A 21,247-nucleotide genomic window follows, 5' to 3' on the forward strand; every position below is an offset into this window, starting at 1 on the left:
ATGTGACTTTCCACACCTCTAAGAACACAGAGAAATAAGATTTTCATTACTTTCCATCAGACAGGTGGCTGTTAGCTCATTAGCATATCTAACACCACTGTAAACCTGAAGAACTGGAATCTTTTAAGCTAGCTAGAAAATGGTTAACTCAAGCGCACATTAGCTAACAGATGGAGCAACATTATTACTGTATTTCTCCTTAAAAAAAGGCACACTTTTTCTGAAACATTAGCTCGTTGTGTAAAGTCTATGCTGCATATGATGATTTTCAAGGTTTCACATCATAAGATTTAATGACATGAGCAAATTAAGCATCTCTGTCTTTTAAATTGTTTACCGACAACTGAACTATCATGTAAGCAGACAAAAACATTCCAAATGCATGATTCATGTTATTACATGTTTTGCTATGCTCAGAAAACGCTCCACTTACAGTGATATTTCAAAATCAATCAATGGCAGCTGATTCTAGACTTGATCATAACTTCCAGCCTGAAATAGCTGCACAGCTTTCACCTGGCTGAAAGTCTTTAAATGCCCTGAAGTTGTTTTTGTGGTCTCACAGCATCTGAAAAACCTTTTTGGTATTGTTTCATCGCTTTTGAATCATCGCTTTTCTTCACCCAAACTGAGCATAGTATCTGGTAACAGACAGAGCGTAAAATCTCACCAGCTTTCTGTCGGAAGAAAGAGATTTCCTTTCTCTTTGGAAGTCGTTTCTTCGTGCACTGATGTGTTGGTTAGCACAGAGAAGTGTGACACTGTGAGAAAGAGAAGAAAAGGCGAGTGCGGAGGGGAAACAGAGGGGCTAGGAATGAAAGAAAAAGGAAAACAAGTGTCTTACGCTTTGATGATTCCGAGTGGGGCTGCCACATTGCGATGAATATTTAACAGGAAGATAACATTGAAGGCGCCATTAATTAAAATCAAACGTCTGAAAATTTGATTAGGACAGAGACTGCGCCTGTAGCTGAATGAATAAATCATTCTTTTGTTCTGCTGGAAGGCCGTGTTGAGAGGGAAAGAGCATCTTGTCAACATTTAGCCTCTGTTAGCAAATGTACAGGCTACATGTGTTTAGGACACAGAGGACCTCGAGACAGGGCATGTATATAGATGACCAAAACTCATCTACACTCCTCAAGATGGACAGTAAAATGGTTTCAACCATTAGTGTAGCTACTCAAAACAATGTGTGTTACCATAGCGACAGCTGTAGTGGCACAGACTGGGAAAGATGTCCTTTTCCAAACAATGTAAAACAATGAATGACGTAGGCTTTCCACAAATTAACATCCTTTCTCGAATAATTACACCAGCAGCAGTGTGATATTAGTTATGGCTGATTGTACGCTGTCTCAGTGAAAAACTGCCCTTCCAGCTCACGGTTTTGAACATATTTTATTGGTATTCATTAACAATTGTCACACATCGAGAGTGAGAAAGTGGGGAGTGTCTCCAACAATGACAGTGTCTGCATTGTTCTGTATTCCTCTGCATTCACTATACAGATACACTACTGCTATATTAATTAAAAATCATTATGAACAATAGTTTGAAAACAAAACCTAAATGTAAATGTTTGAATGTACTCTTGGTTTGTGTGTGATTTGGTCTGAATGATCTTTAACAGTCCCTCCTTGATCGAAGAATAGCTATCATGTTGTAGCTACCATGAGCTCTCATGATACTTAAAATAACCTCTCTGTGTGGCTGCCAACAAAGCTTGCAAGTCAACAAAAAATCAGTCTAATCAACATAAACATTTTTACTGCAGTAAGTAAAAATAACTGAGCTGTTGTTTTTCATCTAATGGAGTCTTTTATATATCCATCCAAAAAAAAGCGAGGTGGCAGGGACGCTTCATGTCTGTATACAGTATTTTTAGTTTTTACTGAATAAACAAACCACCTCATTTTAATTGCAAACTATGACAGCCCCAGGCCATTTTACTAAATTATACTTAAATTCCTCACACTCACTGCGACTTTAACTCTCTTTATATTGGTCTCATAAGTATGTGTTCAGAATACATCCAGACATAACCAGAAGCACAAATACACATACACAGATAGTATAGTTTATACTCACATACAATATTTGTGAGTACGAAATGTCCAGTTTGTGAGGGCAGTAAAAGTGTGCCCATGAGCAGATGCTTTTAAAATATGTCCCACTTTGTTTAGGTGCGAGGGCCGTGCCGCTTTGTGCCCGCAGCTGTGGCACAGTAATGTATGTCTGTTTGCATTCAAGGTGTGTTTGTACTTTACGTGTTTGCTCAGAAGTGTGTGTGTGTGTGTGTGTGTGTGTGTGTGTGTGTGTGTGTGTGTGTGTGTGTGTGTGTGTGCGTGCGCGTGCGTGCGTGTATGTGTGTGTGTGTGCGTGCGTGTGTGTGTGTGTGTGTGTGTAAATGGCCAGTCGTCACCTGTGATCACAGCAGGTGCCCCTGTTTCTTAGGCACTGATGCGCTGTGGCACCGGCATTTAGCAGTCCCCATCTGCAGGCTCTCACTTGCCCTGAGTAATAGGCCACTGTGACAGCTGTGTTTGTTTGTGTTTGTGTATGTGAATGGAGTGAGAGAGAAATAGATGAGGGGGGGGGACATAAACAAGGATAGGATAGAAATAAGAGGAGAAAATAAAAGCTTTCCAGTACAGGTTTACAGATGTTCAATGTCTACAGTGAAGTTTCAAATCATCCGAGTTTTCCTTTGAAGACCAAGTCTTGGCAAACATCAATGAACTGTGTGCTAAAAATAAAAGGAAAAAAAGAAAAATAGATTGTGTCAATCGCAAACTGTAACACAGCTGTTATTTTCTGTACCAGCCTAATTTTAATGTTGGTTTCAAAGATCTGATAAAGATGCACGTCATCTGATCATTGTGTTTATGTTTTATATTTTATTCATTATGTGACAAATACAGAACGTTAAAAAAGAAAACAACCACATTATTATATACTGTATATTATGCAATTGCATTAAAATGTGCATGCATGTACATCAACATGCATACATGCACCTTACACATATGCATACATATACAAACATATGTATGTGTGTATATGTGTGCATCTTACACATGCAGTATTCATACAAACACACTGTATGTATGCATATATGCAAGCACATGCACATACATAACTGCATATTATTAACACATTTTAACCTACTTTTCCTCCACAGTAACATGTATAATAATAATGTACCTCAAAATACCGCCCCAATTGGTAATTTTATCATTTTGTTAAATAAATATTTTTTAAAAAACCTGATGCAATACAAATACTTGTGATTCTTTATATAAACTCAACAGACACTACATTACATTTTTGCATCTTTGTTGCTAATGTGCTGCTGCTAAGCAACAAACAAGACAAAACTGTGTAAAAATAAACATAACCTCCTTGGCAGAGGTAAATAGAGCAGAGTGAAATAATACCTGTTAATTGTCTGAACATATAGGTTACTGTGCACTTTGGACTAAGTTGGGTATGAGACATTTGTTTGGTTGTTCTAGCCAGTGTGCTAACATCACGTCAGTGCCGCTGTGGGTACTTTAATCTTTTATCTCAGCCCAAGAATAGATTTTTATTTGGTCAATTTGACAGCTCCGCTTGCAGAAAGAGCATAAGGAGATAACAGTGCTCACAGACAATCAGCTAAATGAACACTGGCATTCCAGCGAATGCATTCATTTCTAAAATATTATTTCCCAAGTGTTAATTAATTAAAGAGTGATTGTTAACAGTGTTACCCATGAGTGTTGGTATTCTGTTTTCCTCAAAACTGTGCACCCAGTGAGGGACTATGTGGATATGTCTGAGCTGTGTGTACACCATCACTAGAGTTATGTAATTTTAAATGTTAATGGCAGGCTACCAGTCAGACATATTACTGCTGGGACTTAGAAATTAAGTTAACCATACGTATTGTTTAATTGATATAAAAGCCTTATTTGGGGAGTTGTTTGTCTTAATTATCACCAACAATTAAAATGATAGTTTACATTACCAGGTCCAAGAGGAAATTTGTTCTAAAAGGAAGAGTAAAGCAGGTGAGCTGTGATCTAGCACTCACTATAAGGCATTAGGAGCTTGTCACAGCAGAGTTTGGTATTTAGGATTTAGCCACATTAGCACTACAGAAGGACAGATGCCTGCTAACCTTCCTCCTCAGCAACAGTCTGTCTCGCTCAAGGCCTGAGTTGAATACAATAAACAACATTAAAATAAATCTATCAATTTTCTCCTCTTCCATGTCTAGATCATTACCTTCTTCGGGGGCCAAGTGTACACCAATGAGGCAACGGGCAGCGAGGCCAGCCGCCTGTCCTTTGCTGGGGAGTACCTCGGTGGAGACGCCTCCCTGCTGATCAGTGACCTGCTGCTGACCGACTCCGGGGAATACTACTGTAAAGTCAAGACTGGGGGGAAGTACCACTGGAGCCAGGTCAACCTCATTGTGCTGGGTGAGTGTTCTCAGACACATTGTTATACACGCACACACACACACACACACACACACGGTTACAGATACACACACAGAGGTGCACATGCGCATGCACATCTGCGCACATGCCATCAGGTTATGAAGAAACCCAAACTCATCTGTACATGGAAAAGGGACATATACACCCTCTCTCTCTCACACACACACACACACACACACACACACACACACACACACACACACACACAGAGCTAATCACTGGATCATTAGCCTGGCACATTTCCTCCGTCATGCTGACTGATCTAATGATTCAATTTGATTCAGACAGTGTGATTTGATTTTGTTCATGCTGTTTGGGTTCGTTTGGATTGGTTTGTTGATGAGGTGAGACCAGAAACATGCGACTGGGTCTGGAAGAGCACAGAACTGATTGATTAAGTTAGGGACCGAGTTACATGGACAAGCAGCAAGTTAAATTCATTTCTGTCCTCTGTAAGATCTATGAGAAAACAGGCAACAGACTCTTCTCCAAGTTTGAGGTATATAGTCCCTAATGAAATTTAGTAGTTGAAGATGACATTGAAAAAGGCAGCTGTCATCAATCTAGCTGCTGATAATCTACTTAGGAAAATTACTTGCAGAAGTCATGTCTTAGGTCTTGCATCTATAGAAAAGCCTGTTTTGGCCTCATAAGCCACAGCAAAGTCATCATTGTACATTTTATCCTCCTCGTTTTCTTCCTTTTCTTTTCCCTCATTTGCCCAATATACAGATGGTTATAAATGGCTTAGCTTTACAGCTAGCTCATTGGTAATATGTGTCTCCGCCTGCATATCTCAAATAGCTAAACAACTCTGAAGGACAGACAGCAAAAGGGGAACGGCTGCAGCACAAAAGCCAGCCACAAAGTCCGGCGGGAGGAGCGAGATCGTTCTCAATGTCAGAAAAGCAGGAGATTTATTAAAACATCATGGGAGATTAGTTCAACCCGCGGTTATTGGTTTTCTAATGGAACAGTCTGTTAATCCTCTCGCTCTCACTCTCCTCTCTCTTCCATGAAGACATTTCAGTGAGTTAGTGCCTCCATTTTTACAAATTGCCCTCAGCTTTGCGGTGACACTTTCGATTTTGAGAGAGACGAACATTTGCATTTTTCTCTCACTTCCCACACTAAGATAATAGCTTGGCAGCCGAGCTGGTAGCTGGCTTGGCATGAGACAGTGTGCGAGTGTATGTATTTGTGTGTGTGCCAGGGTTTATTGGTGCCTCCAGTAGTTGTGTATGTGTTTACGGGCCAGCCTGCACGTTCATGCCTGGATGCCTGCACTGTGCGTGGATTTGCATGTGCAGATTTTTTTTGACTTAGTTTGTGTAAGTTGGTACAGTATGTGTTATATTTTTGTGTACATGTACCTAAATATAGGTGCATTTGTATTTGTGTTTGTGTGTGTGTGTGTGTGTGTGTGTGTGTGTGTGTGTGTGTGTGTGTGTGTGTGTGTGTGTGTGTGTGTGTGTGTGTGTGTGTGTGTCTTAGGTTACGCGCTCCAACTGCTCCTGCTGCAGTTAGGCCTAACTGACCCTGACAGAGCTGCGAGATGCACAGATGAGGCGTCAGTGCACCCCGCTCAGCTCCTCTCATTATATTCCTTACTGAGTGTGTGAGCAGGAAACGCTCTGCCTCTGAGAGCCGGGGATGGAGAAAAGGAGGGCTAGACGAGCAGAGGGAGAGGTGCACATAAGCTATCTGGCTTTATGTACCAGCTATCACTAAGTCACTACATCTCAGCATTACTCAGGAGTTACTTATACTCAACTTTGCTGACAAGCAGCAACATCCAAATACATGAAAGTCGACATCGCTAATATGACAGCGCAACAAAAATACAAAATAGATGTCTAAATTTAGTTCAGCGCTGATCTAAAAATATGTCACCCGCGAGGGAGAAAAGGGTGTGCTATTTTCTTGCTTTTATAGCATAGCAGTGCCTCTCGGCGTGTATCTAAACAGAGCGGCTCAGCAGGCTCCAGCTATACTGCAGTCTGACTCCAGCTACTTGACTATGACCAAAACCTTTGACCTGTGGAGAATATATTACCACAAGCGTTCACAGCTAGCTTTGGGGTCACATTGATCCATTCCCTGTGGGACAGTTTGTTTTGTTTTTTTTTTTCTATGTGTCACCAGCTCTGAGAAATGAGTGTCATGGCAAACTAGACTCCACCTATCCCTCATTAAAAATTGTAGATGAGGCCAGTAATGGATATAGATGGATACATTCAAATAAAATTTATCATGTATGTCAAAACATTTCAACTTTATGTAACTTAATAAACCATTTGTGTTATTATCTCACTTTTATGGCTTTGCTCTTTGTTTTATGTGGTGTTTTATTATGAGATGATACGCACTGGTGTTGGACTGTTTCACTTGACTTTACATTAAGGAATAACTCGTGCGTCAATAAATTTTCTATTTACAGTCCATTGTAAACTATAATTCATCTTATTTTAGACACTTAGAGAATAACATCATCACTAAGCTACCCATCAACAGCGAATGGAAGATTGGTTTTATGAACTGATGTTTGAGCTTTTAAACTTTATAATAGAAATAACAGAACAAAATTAGAAAATGTGTCTGTGTTGTCAGTCTACAGCAATGGCACGAACACGAAATGCCTGATTGGATGGTGCTGCAGATTCATCTTTTGTTTTGTATCTTTGGCTAATTGATAGATTACATTATATCCACAAATTGAATAATTTGCTATAAAAAAATTAAAATGATACATGTAAGACTCTTGCAGTAAGTGCATCAGCTTCCCCCTTTGTTGACACAGGAAGTAAAAGTAATATCTAAATGCTTGATGCAATTTGATACATCTGCACCAGTATGATAACGAACAAATGTTTGTTCATTTGGATTAAACTCTTCCTGATTCCCATGTGTTTTTACAGTCAAGCCTTCCAAGCCGAGGTGCTGGATGGACGGCAAACTCCTGGAGGGCAGTGACGTCAAGCTGAGCTGTAAGTCCAGCGATGGGTCAGACCCCATCAGCTACAAGTGGGAGCGAGTGCTGGACAAAGGCAAGAGTCTGGGCAAATTGCCAAACCTGGCACTGATAGGTAAGAAAAATAATTGGCACTGCAGTGACGTGCTGATTCACCATCCAGTGCTCTGCAGAGAAATGCTGTGAGGATTCATTTTCATATTAGTGATTTTTATAGGCTGCATTTATCCAGGGAAGTGTTTTGCTGAGCACATCATCTTTCCTTCACCTCCTCCCGTCTTTACATTCATATATTGCAAACACTGACACCTAAATCTGCCCAGTATCACCACATTCTCTAACTGCTTGCTCCTGAGCTGCTTCACTACAGTAATTAGCAGTTAAAATGTTTTGCCCAAGGGCGCTTAGATGGGCTCAGATTGTCCCAAATAGGCCACTGATTATTCATGCCTTTATTATCTTTGACTATACGCCCACCCCCTTTTGAATTTAAGCAATACGGGACCACATTATGTGCACTACACATTTTTTCTTCAGGAAATCAAATAGAACACGGCCCTGTGATTTCTACTTGTACTCTGTTGGGATGCGTTATATAAACACAAGAATCCAGACTGATACTACGATTTGATGGAGACATCTGTGACGTTGAAATGTCAGCTTGGCTCAAGTGGATTGTACCTGTTTGCATGAAGTCAGTGGGAAGTGAGTATTTTCTTGGATTGTGTGTAAAGAAGAGAAAATCAAATGTAATACACAGAATTGGACTGGCAGCTCCCATGATATTCTGTACTGAAAAAAACCAACAGAAAAACCAACAAAAAAACATTGGCTCAGTAGTAGCCCTGAGGCTCACTTCATTCACATGGTGTGGATTCTGCCATTCCTCTTGGATTATAACCAGGCATGTTTGTCTCTAAATAGTAATAGAGACCATTGTGTATTCTCTAAACTGGAAGAAACACCCCAGGGCTGCCAAACCCACTGTCCAGTGTTCAATTGGCATCCGTGCAGCACGTGCCCAGACGAAAACCTTCAAATTAATGACCTCCACCAAACAACACCTGTTCAGTCTAATTAGTTTTCATTGGACGATAACACACAGAGTCAGCAGCCATTATTTATGGGTCTGGTGAAAGGTAATATCACATGGTTGTCATTGGTAGGGATGACTGAATATCCCATGGGGCTGTGGGGCTCCATCGCTCTCCCAGACACACTCCTGCTACTCTCCTCAAGTCCTCCTCAGTGTGATGGGCCTCGTTCTTAAATAAACACTTGTCACTCTTTCTGTTTTCCTCGTGGTCTGCCTGTCTCTCTCTCTCTCTCTCTCTCTCTCTCTCTCTCTCTCTCTCTCTCCATCCTTCTTAAGTTATGATATGTATTTTAGTTGCCTCTTCTGTCCTGCAAATGTAATTGACATTGAGGACGATAAACATGCAGGAATGCTTGAACACCAACCGTCTCACCAGATGTCTGCATAAACTGTTTTTATTCCCCAGATCTCAAGAACCCAGAGATTGTGACCCTTAGGAATCTCACCATGGACAGCACAGGCGTCTACAGGTGCACGGCGAGCAATGATGTGGGAGAGGAAAACTGCACAATTGAGGTCACAATGCAGCGTGAGTTTCGGGGAGGGAAAGGGAGAGTTGACCTCACAGCGCTCACCTCAAACCAAACTGCCACACTGATTGATGGTTATTGTTTCAAACTGCAGCTGGAAATACATTTATTCCCCCATCTCTGCCTTTCTATCTGCCTCCCCACACGCTCACCCTCCCCAGTTTCCCCATAGTGCTCCAACACAAGGGGCTGCACTAAACTAAAACTGCTGGCTACTGGTCACCACCTCTGCTCCAACAGTTATGTTCCACTGTCACTCCAATACATTTCCTGAGAGGCCTGGGATGGTTGGGGTCATGTGTTGAGAAAATTACATTTCTAGCACCTCAGCAGCAACAGTTTGGTATCCCCAAACTATTGTGGCAAAAAAGCGAGTGTTGAAGTATTTCCAGTTGATGAGCATGAACCATTACAATTTGTGAATTTAAGATTAAGTATGAAAACTATGAACAATATTTGACAGTAAGTGTGACTCTCTCTCTCTCTCTCTCATCACGTCTTCCTTTCTGTTCACAGATGTGAGGGATGTAGGTATGGTAGCAGGTGCAGTGGTGGGTATATCCCTCGGTGTCCTCATTGTCATATTAATCATCTGGCTCGTCTTCCGGAAGAAAGAGAAAAAGAAGTACGAGGAGGAGGAGACTCCAAATGAGATCAGGTTTATTCATCCTCCTTTCTTCTCTTTTTTTTGTCATTTTGCATCATTTTACTATATTAAAATACTAAAATTGTATGGAATTACATGGTCATGCATGTGTTGACATGTAGGTAGAGACGGGAAAATAATATCTTGCAACAATATAAATATAGCCTTGCTCAGCCACCTGGGGCAGGGGGTGGTGCACCTGGAGATGTGGGTGCTGCAGCATCTTCAGTATCCCAACTTCCTGCAGGTATATGATCTCAGGCCGAGTAGATCACACACTTACGCAAATCGGGCAGTGGAAAAAAAAACAATAACAAAATACAGACAAAGAAAATGTAAATGTTACAGTTAACATAAATTACTGCCTAAGTCCACTTTGCTTTGGTGATTGATGTAGGTCCTGTTGGACGCTGAGGTCCAATGCAATCATTTCCTCATAGATCAAATCTTTTGGTGTCAACAGATGAAGAGCTTGCCTTGATGAAGGTCTTGAGGCCAAAAGTCTGGCTTCATAATTAAATGCTTCTGTTAACTTAAGCAGAGCCTAAAATAATTTCTTAGCAGAAAACTGTGAGGAGAAAGAATTTTAGAATTTCTTGCAGTATCCTATGTAACTCCTAGTGTTACTGCCGCTGCTGCTTAAAATTTATTTAAAACATTTCTCAGAAAGGTATAACGTATAATAAGTAGAAACAGGGTAACATTTCTGATTTCGCTAAATGCTATAGGAATCATGAAATTCAATTTACGCCACACACTGTTACTGTGTGACATTCAGCATTCCTCAAGCTTAGTCAAATGCTAAGTGATATAGCAACAGCCCCTGTATGCTTGGATGTGTTTGCTGTCTGCCTATCTCCCTGCCTGTGTGTGTGTGTGAGAGTGTGATCAGAGTGAGGGATCACACTTGTGTTTATTCCTCACTCTAAAGCCTGCGTGCACTGGAGGACCCTGTGGATCGCTAATGACACTTGTAAAAGCAACAGCATTTTTTTGTGACAGACCAGAGTTGGTGTAGGTGCATATTTACTGATGTAACAATGAATAATGCAGCGTGGTTGAAGGACAGCTTCGAGTAAATAATGTAGATGTGATGAAGTGTTTTCTGTTTTTATACCATGCACTGAGCCTTTCCGCTAATGTGCTCAACCCGACCACACAAGCTTTAGTGACGCACATCTCTTGGGTATGGATTTAGAACCAACCTCTATCCTCCTTGAAAAATTTTTTTTTTTTTTTTTCCAAGAGTGATAGAACCCACTCTGGTGTGTCTGAGGATGTACCAGGTAGCCAACACTGCACAGATGAGAGGTTTCTATTTCTGATGTTCTGTAGAATCATAAGCCGTATATCAATGGGATAATATTACCTGCTGACTAAGGCTCACAACCCACACACCCTGCTGACCCGGTGACAGTGATTTATAATAACTGCAAAGATCCTGTGCAATTTTAACACCATCCAAGTAACAATCACAGCACAGATTACCTCAGTTTTGATGATTAATGCTACTCTCAACTGAATTCTCCTGTTTTTGCCACATTTTTAGCCTCCATCTGTCGTGAAAAACGGAGGGAAAAGTGAAATTATGAGGGAAAATTTTCATTGTGCTCTCAGCAAAAAACTTTTTTTTCCCTTCCCCGTTGTATCAGGGGAACTAGTGATTTCAGCAGGTTTCATTATTCCATGCAAATGTGTTTCGCAAAACTCAAGGGCTGGGGGGTATCTCATGAATTACATGAGGTTCCCACATAAAATCTGTCCCATATGAATAGGGCCTCAGAATAGTGTGTGTGTGTTTGTTTGTTTGTGTGTGAGTGTGTGTGTGTGTGTGTGTGCGTGCGTGCGTGCGTGCGTGCGTGCGTGCTTTTCTATTTTCAGAGGTACAATTCATACATATGAACTTATATCTTTGTTTTTCTGTGTCTGTGCGTCTGTATTTGCACCCACAGGGAGGATGCGGAGGCTCCGAAGGCCAAGCTAGTGAAGCCCAACTCCCTGTCCTCGTCCCGCTCCGGCAGCTCGCGCTCCGGAGCCTCCTCCACCCAGTCTATGGTGCACAACAGCGCCCAGCGCGGTCACCGCCCCCGCCCGCCTGCTGTAGCAGCTCTCAAGGAAAACGGACAGCCTCCAGGCTTCCCCCAGTCCCCTCCAGCCTACACTACAGTGGTGCCCCCCAAGACCCCCGAGCCCCCTACCACTCCCAAATTCAACTCTAGGAACATGTCTGGGCCCACACCCCCAACCCTCATGGTCCCTGCCCAGACCAAGGCCTTTCAGACTGTGTAGGACTGAAAGCCAAGCCCTTCCTGCAGCCATGTGAGACTCCCATCCCTGCCCAAGCCCCCTAGCCCCCTCCTAAAGACTCTTCCATAAACAAAGAAATGCAACTAGTTAAAAGGATGTAATTAAAAGAATCAATACTATTAAGTCCAAAACTTTTAATGAATGCATACTTAAAAAGGGAAAATACGACATGCTTGCCCCCTACTGAATTACATAAAACAAACAAAATAAAAGAAAAAACAAGACCCTAGATGCAACTGTTTGTGTCTCATGGGTAAAGGCAGAACTTATTTTCTGAGTTCCTTCTTTTGGCTTTGGAAGGCACAGGAAAGCACCATGTGCAGTGAGGTGGAAGGAGCCCCCTAGTAGAGCTTTTATTTATTTATCAAATCAAACAGTTAGGCATGCAGCAGAGAAAAAGAGAGGAAAAAAAGGAAGGCTGGATAATAAAGTAAATCCAAACCTTGAGCCAGATACCAATGGAGTTATATAGCTATTGAGCTTCACTTGTCAACAAATTCAAGATGGATCCGAGCAGGGAGAAAGCACGGAGGAAGAAAGTGCGGGAACGTCAGACAGCTACAGATTTTTTTTTTCTCTGGGCGGAGGGGACTGGGGGACATGTGGTGATTCTGTGATTCATGTCACCCTGCACCTCCGATTCGCTGCTTCCAGCACCTGCTCTGAAACCACAAAACCCTTTGCCTCCCATGGGCTGGGCCGATTGTGCCCATCCATGTGGACAGACACAGTGTGCGGCGTGTGCATCATCTGCCTCAGTGCTCTCGGTCTTTTCGTGCTCTCATAACGAACCTGCGAGAAGCCACAGCGGTCCTGAGACTGACTCAGCTGGCTCACAAACAGCTCATCTGCTTTACCAATCAGCAGGGGAAACTTCAGGTACAAGGATGTAGCATCGGCAGTGGAGTCAAATCAGTGGAGTTGTTAACCCCCCTCCCCTCCCACATCCTGTCTACATCTATGGACATCCTTTTCTGGAACTGAATATATACCTGAATAATTAAATAGTATGTATTAGGCCTATAGCGAGTCACTACTTTAAATATAGGGGATAAGCATCTAGTAGACCAGCTGGACTTGTTTTTCTTTTCTTTTGTTTCTGTTTTCCTGTGTCTCTTCTCTCTGGACAGGTTGTAAAGGGTGACAGACAGTTCTGTGTCCATTCATCCATATTAAGAAGTGCCACCAATCCCTAGGATGGGTTATTATTGTTGCTTTTTTACTCTTGTGTTTACGTGCTATACATTTCTGAAGTGAAACCAAAATCTGTCACCATGAATGTGTGATGTACAAAGATGGTGGATCCCATTATTCTCAGCCTCCTATAAAGGTACTGAATCAATATTCAAGCTAAGGCACAAAGAATCGACCTTGACGTTCAATTTTACAATTACTAATCCTGAATGAAGGGAACGAGGAGTATGATTCTGCAGACTTTAATTGTATAGGGTGTGTATGGTATCATTGTCAGTACTCTCCCTGGATCCATAACAATGGAGTGGCACTCGATTGCTGTCTCGCTGAATCATCGGGTCCTGCTTGGCTATTGGTTGAGCTGTGCTATCAGCCAATCCCCCTTTGTCGTATCCTCAGACAGACCCAGTGCGGTTTGATTGAAAGTAGCTGAAAAAAAGGGCAAGTAGCCTATCTAGTGTGCCTTTGCAATCCCTCTTCCCTTTGATGGTTTCTTTCTTTGTCCTTATCTTCAGCACACCAGTGGTTAAGTCTCTGTTCACAATCCAGCTTTGAGGGTCAACAGCAGCAAATACTGAGAGATACAACTTCACAAACTTGCCCTAGTAATAACACATGCAGCCTAGGGAGCACCAAGCAGAGTGAATTATCCGTGGTGAGAAAGCAATCCCATGTCAAGGGACAATGTACTGTATATTCTGTAATCAGTCTTGTTTTATATTGTACATACAGATAGATATACGCACATGATGTCATTTAATTTAATAAATAAGGGTATGTGAGGAGAGAGATTTCCCCCCTTACAAATGAGCCAAATGGGAAACCCAAACATGAATTTAAACCCTGAACTTTTGGTACACATGTTGTGTTCTCAGTTAATTCATGTGAAACAAATATTATCATATAATATATAGAACAAATATGATCTTTTTTTCTGTCCAGAGGAAGATATCTTTACAACTATTGGCCAAATTCTCATGAGATGTTGGATGTATGGATTTTATTGATCCTGTGAGAATAATTTATTTTCATTAAAGTGACCCAGTGACCTTTCCTGAAGTATCACCAGTGATGGCTCAACATTTTCCCTTGACCAGCACTTTGGTCAATAATAATGACAAGTCATCTTGAAAAGTCACTGCCATATTTCCACAGAATCTGCCATGAGTATTTATAGTCAACACATGATGAATATTTGGGTATGCCCTGACCTTTAATCTGAAACACCATCCACCTAAAACTAAATCTAATATACATACATTTTATTTTCATGATTCTATGGCCTTTACTCTCAGGACAAACTTAACAATTTAACCTCCACTACTGGTTCTATTATTACAGCCTGTAATGAACATTGCTTTTCTATCTTAGCCAGTAGTGGAGTTTTAGTGTTGTTTCACTTACAAATCAGAATTTTTCCACTAAAGTAAAACCTTAACATTAAATTATTTAACCACAAAAGTTCTGTAAACCAACATCTGTCCAAAAAAGAAAAACATGTGGTTTGACTTCACATGTGGGCTTTCCCTTGTGACTCAACTGTAAGGGAATTTTAGAAAAAATGCCTTTTATATTCAACTAGAGACAACAGTTCGTATTTGACCAGGGAAGCTACTGTGTGTGTGTGTGTGTGCGTGCGTGCTTGCGTGCATGCATGCATGTTTGTGAATGTGTGTGAGCGCGTATGTGTGGGTGTGTGCATGTAAATTCAGTATAAGCCCTTGGGCCACACCCACACATTCTCATGTTAGCCATTCAGTGAGTGAGAAGGATCCAGTCAGGCAAAGTAACCTCTATCCAAATTGATATGACTGCAGACTGGCAGTGTTTATTTTCATTTTCATTGACTTACATGCTTATTGAACTTGGCTTCACAGGCGGCAGTCTTTTTTTTTTTTTTTTTTTTTTTTGGGTGTTTTTTTTTTTTTTTTGCTTATGGGGGTGGCATCTCAAGACAAAGCAAGTCCATAATTCATAACCATCGTCAGCTCTGGAGGCCACTCGTACCCTCTCTTCTTGCTCTTGCTGTCTCTTAACCCAGTATGCACTTGGCCCTGGGTGCACTGATGGCATCTCAAGGCACACACATTCATACACAATACAAACAGGTAAAAGTTGTATATACAAACACACATGGAACATCCAGGTGCACATGGAAACACAGGTGTGTGCTTCAAGCACATTCACAGTTGCACATGCACACACACACACACACTCACAAACACACACACATTTTGCACAAATAAAAGCCCGAACAGCAATCCTTGTTATTTCTGCTCCTTCAGAATCAATTTGATGGATTGAATGTCTGGAGGTATTACGACTGACTGATGGAACCAGGATACTAAATGCAGCACAGACAGGGACACTCTACACTGCATCACCCAGGGGACATCTGCACGCACACACACACATATACAAAAACAGCTACTGTAACAACACACACTTGCATGCAGACACACATGCACTCAGAGAGACAGACACTGCTATGCATCTTAAAAATGTAGGTAGCATATGCTTCAAGACTTTTTTCATGAGAATCTGCAAGAGAAGCACTGGGAATCAGGAGAGGTATAACAGGATTGATATTGAGCCAGGGCTGTAGGCTCCTGCCATTGAAATTCCCTCCACCAAAGATGAAAGTAGCAGTGGAGATGGAGGATGGGATGCAAGTCTTCCAGCTGTTTAATTCCTCCAAGCTTTTTGATTTGCTTTCCAGCAACTGCAAGTCTCAGGTGGCAGATTCCCCAGTTTATGAGCCCTCGCATTGCATCTCTCCTCTCATGTGTGCAGCTTTATGGCCTGACAAACTTGCGCTCTTTCCAACAAATGAATTTTAAGGAGCTTTTGTCAGTTCAGTAGAGAGTGGAGAAAGAAAGTCTTAACACTCCTCGGAGTGTCAGCAGCACATCCGATATCATTCTTTAAACAGTATCCATCAGCACTATATATTGTCTTATTATCAACGCTCAAAGGTGCAGTAAACATGATTACATCATTAATGGTTATCCTGCGTTATATGATAGGAGTATGAATCTCATGTAGCCACAATGTTTTATGTTCTATTAAGCAGTTTTATTTTGGATTAAAGCTGCTGAGCAGGGCAAAGTGATGCTCAGACTTTGTGGTTTGGCCTTGTGTCTCAGTATACAGGAATGTGATGTATCGTTACTTTTAAGAGAGGAGATGGATGGGGCTGAAGTCAACCTCAAGAGAGAAAGCAAAGGTACCTGCATGTCATAGGAGATTGAGCAGATGAACGGGAATGCTTTGCTTTGATGTAACATAACTGTATTCGGCTATAAGAAAAAAAGGAAAAAAAAAAAAAAATCTACAATTGTAAATATATTCACAGAAAAATTTTATGAAGCTTTATTTTTGTCTTCTTCTTTATTTAGATTTTTTTCATCCACGTACTTTGCACTTTTTTGTGTGCTATGCTCATCACCGGCCTGTGTGGGATCTGCGTGGTTGGCTGTTTCTCTTGACTGCATTGTTTCGATGTCAGGGGGAGACACGCTCAGTACGGTGTTACTAAAGGGAAATATAAGACACTTTGGTTTTCTTTACTCTCATCTGTTTTTTCTGCCGTGGCTTCTCTTTGGTTTTGTAAAACAGTACAGAAGTTTTTTGTTTGTTCGTTTGATGAAAACAATCCATGTAAATATCACAAGTAAAAAATGTATATTTTTACGACTTCTGAGTTATTACTCTTTCATTTGCAAATAAAATATTCAATGACAACTTAACTGGTCTTGTGGCATCTTGATTTGGATTCAGCTCATTAAACTGGTTACCGTTCGACAGCCAATTAAGAAGAAAGAAAAGAAATCACAGTAATCCCTACATGCTCACAGTTGCATTACCAAGCTGTATCACCAAGTGTAGCAGTGGTTAATGACTAAATGTTCAACATAATGAATTAGCTATCTCAAGTAAGTTTCAAGACTCAGCAAGTTGACCTTCACAATGCAGAAAATCAATCTATAATCTTCTATTCATGTGTGCAGGGCGTCAGCCTTCTCAGTCACAGGAGGATTCTCATGTGCATGTGCTATGGGCCCAGACATGCAGACATCGGATGAACGGTTTCAGCTACACCTGGTAAGCAACTTTCACTGGAATGAATCTTAGAAAACTATATTCAGTTCTGTGGTATATCCATGGCTTAAACTTGAAAGGACACTGGGATAGTTCTTTAAAGTATTCTATTACAAATATGGGCGTCACATTCTGCACAGTTGTTCTAACTAAGCCCATCATGAGCCATGATGGCTGAGGATGAAGCCTTCACCCTCAACAGGCTCTCTCGATCTGCAGCCTCTAAATGCGACAGTCACGCCCCTGGCAACGAGGTCAGCAATATCTATTGACCTGTCAGGCACTTATTGACTGACATTCATCTCTTCCCTCTGAAAAGTTCTTCTTATGTTGACAATCTATTGAACTGCCAAGATGGAGTGTGTGTGTGTGTGTGTCAACCCTGACTAAAGAGACAGGATGTGACTTTATCTTCAAGCTTCAAGGATGTGCACAAAAGGTATGACAAGGAGTCCCAAAACTAGGTTGAACATGTGGAAATAACGTCCTGAGTAAATGCACATGAACAAACCACGGGGGACAATACGGCTGCCGGTGTGTTCTCTGACATCTGTTTGTTGAGGAGCTGGCTGCAGACTGCTTGCTAAATTTACATCTTTTCAAAACACAGCATCCATATTAAGCAGGATCAAATTTTCAAGGCCATATCACATTTCTCCACTCCCTGTTCCATGCCTCTGTGCCCATTGTTCCACATGATTAGCCATGTGTGATAACACTGTCATAAACCCATCTCATTGGCATGCCCACGCACACACATACACAAACACGCACTTGTAAATATATGCACATGTTGTGTTGACGTCATTTGGTTAGGGCTCGGATCACCAGACAACTAAAGATGACGATTTCTAGCATTACAGATAATATGCGTTATCTACATTTTATATAGAAATTATCTAATGTGGCTTTTTGTGCCTATTTAGGACACATTATTGGTTTTGTGTCACAATTTTGAATTAACATGGAAAAGGGACACTCACACTCTAATTAGCCCAAATAGAAAAGTCATAAAATATGTCATCACACTGATAAGAAATCTTTTGGCTCTGAGCAGGCTCTGTAGCCTAATTAATACCAAATCATATTTTGCTCTTGGTCTCCCTCTGTAATCTGCAAAGTAAATACTTGTAGATTGCCACACAAGGCCTTCATAATTGAAGTCACTTATATAATTGCACCCCCTGGTGTCGATCAGGGATGGCTCTCTTGTTATCTGTGATGCTGATAGGTTCATAATGGGATGAGAGGAATCATAAGTCACACATCACACATCAGCAGTTGAGATTAGTTAATTAGAAATCTCACGTGTAACCTAGATAAACGAAAAGGGGTGCTGCAGGAAACTTTTAGAATATGAAGATCTAATCACAGGATATTTGTGTCACTCTTTTTCGATTTTTCGAAGTTTTTATGTGTGTAAGGCCTGGACAATGTTTTCTTGTTTCTTGGACATTGACCTTATCACTAATAACCAGATCTCATTTCCTGGGTCTCCACAGATAACTCTAATCTAATTTAAGCATGAACAAAAATATCAAAGAAAGTTATCAATTTCTGAAGCAATTGTGCCGTGCACTGTTGTCCTATAAGGTTCATTGAAAGAACATAGCAGTAATATTATTAGTGGGTCTCACTGGGTGCCGCTGCTATACATGAGCGGCTTTGCTTAAAGCTCCCTCTGGTGGAACCTGGTATGTGTACCGAGGGCAACACACAGCCATACAATGATTAATAGCAGTGCAGGAGAGGTGTAGTCGTCACAATGCAGGTGAATGCAGGTTAGAACAGTATGATAACAGGCACTGCAGTTCAAACAGCTACTGAGTATTGTTGTAAAGTTAATTTTAATTATAATAAAATCTTTTGTCTTTGTGTTCCATTGATCTGAAAGTGTGTCATCTACCACCAATGGCTTTAGCACAGTATTTTAGCATGCCACTGATGGCAGTAAATTGGCTTCACTGTTGCCAATCGTTGTGAATAGTACTGTGGACTTTTACCAGTGCTTTGTGAGTCTTTGCACTGATTATGTCTGGGTAATGAAAATTACACTGTGACCCACATTCAAAGTATATTTCAGTCTGTGACAACTAAACTAATTATAGTGCTGCTATAAATTTACATCGAGAGGTTAATAGCATGCTATTTTTGACACTCGTTCGCCTGCTAAAATTCTACTTTAAAAACTTGACTTGTCTTTGCATATAGATGGACTATGGAAAAATGATCCTTTTGTGAGGGCTAAATTGCAAACTAACTACCTAATACTGTTCTATCTGACAGCACAGATTATGATTAATGTACCTGTGACATCCCTGATAAATGTAAGCATCAATTTACATTGTCATTCTCTGATCCGCATAGCTGAAAAAAACTGTTGCTTATCTAGAACAATTGTGATATTTTTCATATTATATTTCAGAGCTCTGAAGTAAGCCTGTGCAAGATGTGTCACCTTCTCTGTAGCTGTGAGGTAAAATGCCTGCACACTCACCTGGTTTTCATAAGATACATAGCCAAGAAGATATCTTCAGTATTAATATATATTCAATAATCAAATATTACATTTTCTTTATTTAACAAGAAAAGCAAGAAGCATGAATATCAATTCAGTAAACTAGAATCTTAATTCTGAAAACTATTAGTCCGTCTAATTGAAAAATGAAACAATTAATGATACAGTTTGTTTTGGGGTTTTTTTTGGAGCCAGTAAAATTAACTTTAGGGTAAATTAGATACAGAAGATCCATAATTCTATACTCAGAGGAGGAGAACCACTCAGCTGAGGATTTCACCTTCAGGCTCTAATACATGGTATCACACACATATGCTGTACATTCAGGGTATGTTGCATCATTATAGAATCCATTTTTAACAACACAAATCCACTCTGGACACAGCATAAAGCAGCAGTTTGTGACTGATAACCACGCTGGCCATCAAAATTAAGGTTTACAGATGGATTTATAGTTTTACATAGTTCATATATTTACATGTATAATACATAAACTATGTATAAAATTTGACCCTATTGCATCCAAGTCTTGGCATTATCACACCCACTGCACCAGTAAGTGACATGTTTATTTAAAAACATCTGGACATCTGCATACAGATCTTTGTGAGGTCATAATTTAATTAATTTTCTATACTTAATAAATCTCAGATACTTGTGCACATTGACCAATAATAATGGCCATAACCTTGACTTCTTAGGCAAACATCAATTACCCTTTCAAAAAAATCTTAATTTATACATTTTCAGTTCTTGAATGGTCCCAAAAGGTGTATGATGTGTGCTATAGATCTGCCTTTTACATATTTCAGTCAACCCTTAAAAGTTAACTTCTATGCTAGTTTATGACAGTAGAAAAAGTGAGTAAACCACACTGAAATGCCTTTGTACCTCTGTGAATCCCACCTCTAACGCCCTCAGATCTCAGAGGCTCCGTAGGTAGAGACTTAATGAGGACACTGCAGCCTCTGATAAAAAAATATTTATATTTTATTATAGTCTTAAACATTGTGCTAATGATTTGTGAAGAACAAAGTGAGTGAAATAACTTTCTCACTTTGCTGGGAATCTTCAAGGACACCTGCTGGTCCCCAGACTCCCCTATGAAACATGAAGCAGTTCCACTTCGCCTCGCAGCCCGCAGAGCTGAAACAGAGACGCTCCAACTGCAGGTTTTAGTGTAGCCTACAGTTGTATCCCCGCACGGAATACCTGCTGTTTACCTCTAAGAGAACTGCTAGATAGCGAGTTCCTTTAACGTCGTTAATTGCGCACACCTGTAACAGAGGACATGGCCTTTGGGCATCTCATCCCTCAGCTGAGACTGGAGGAGCCACCGGAGGACAGGCTGTTCAGGAGCATCGCCTTCCGCCCCTTCCTGCATGGAAACCAGC

General features: G+C 40.8%; 1 protein-coding gene across 1 annotated transcript in view; it reads left to right on the forward strand.

Moving 5' to 3' along the window:
- LOC111222562 (CXADR-like membrane protein) overlaps nucleotides 1-12,408 on the forward strand; it is a 67,277-nt gene extending 54,869 nt beyond the window's left edge. The window contains exons 3-7 of the mRNA XM_022746337.1: nucleotides 4,265-4,469; nucleotides 7,409-7,576; nucleotides 8,964-9,086; nucleotides 9,604-9,745; nucleotides 11,686-12,408. Of these exons, the coding sequence (XP_022602058.1) occupies nucleotides 4,265-4,469; nucleotides 7,409-7,576; nucleotides 8,964-9,086; nucleotides 9,604-9,745; nucleotides 11,686-12,022 (975 nt within the window). The 3' untranslated portion in view covers nucleotides 12,023-12,408. The remainder of the gene's footprint in view (nucleotides 1-4,264; nucleotides 4,470-7,408; nucleotides 7,577-8,963; nucleotides 9,087-9,603; nucleotides 9,746-11,685) is intronic.
- Nucleotides 12,409-21,247: the final 8,839 nt, after the last annotated feature.

The sequence above is a fragment of the Seriola dumerili genome, unplaced genomic scaffold (assembly GCF_002260705.1).
Source record: "Seriola dumerili isolate Sdu_G_001 unplaced genomic scaffold, Sdu_1.0 BDQW01000102.1, whole genome shotgun sequence".
NCBI lineage: Eukaryota > Metazoa > Chordata > Actinopteri > Carangiformes > Carangidae > Seriola > Seriola dumerili.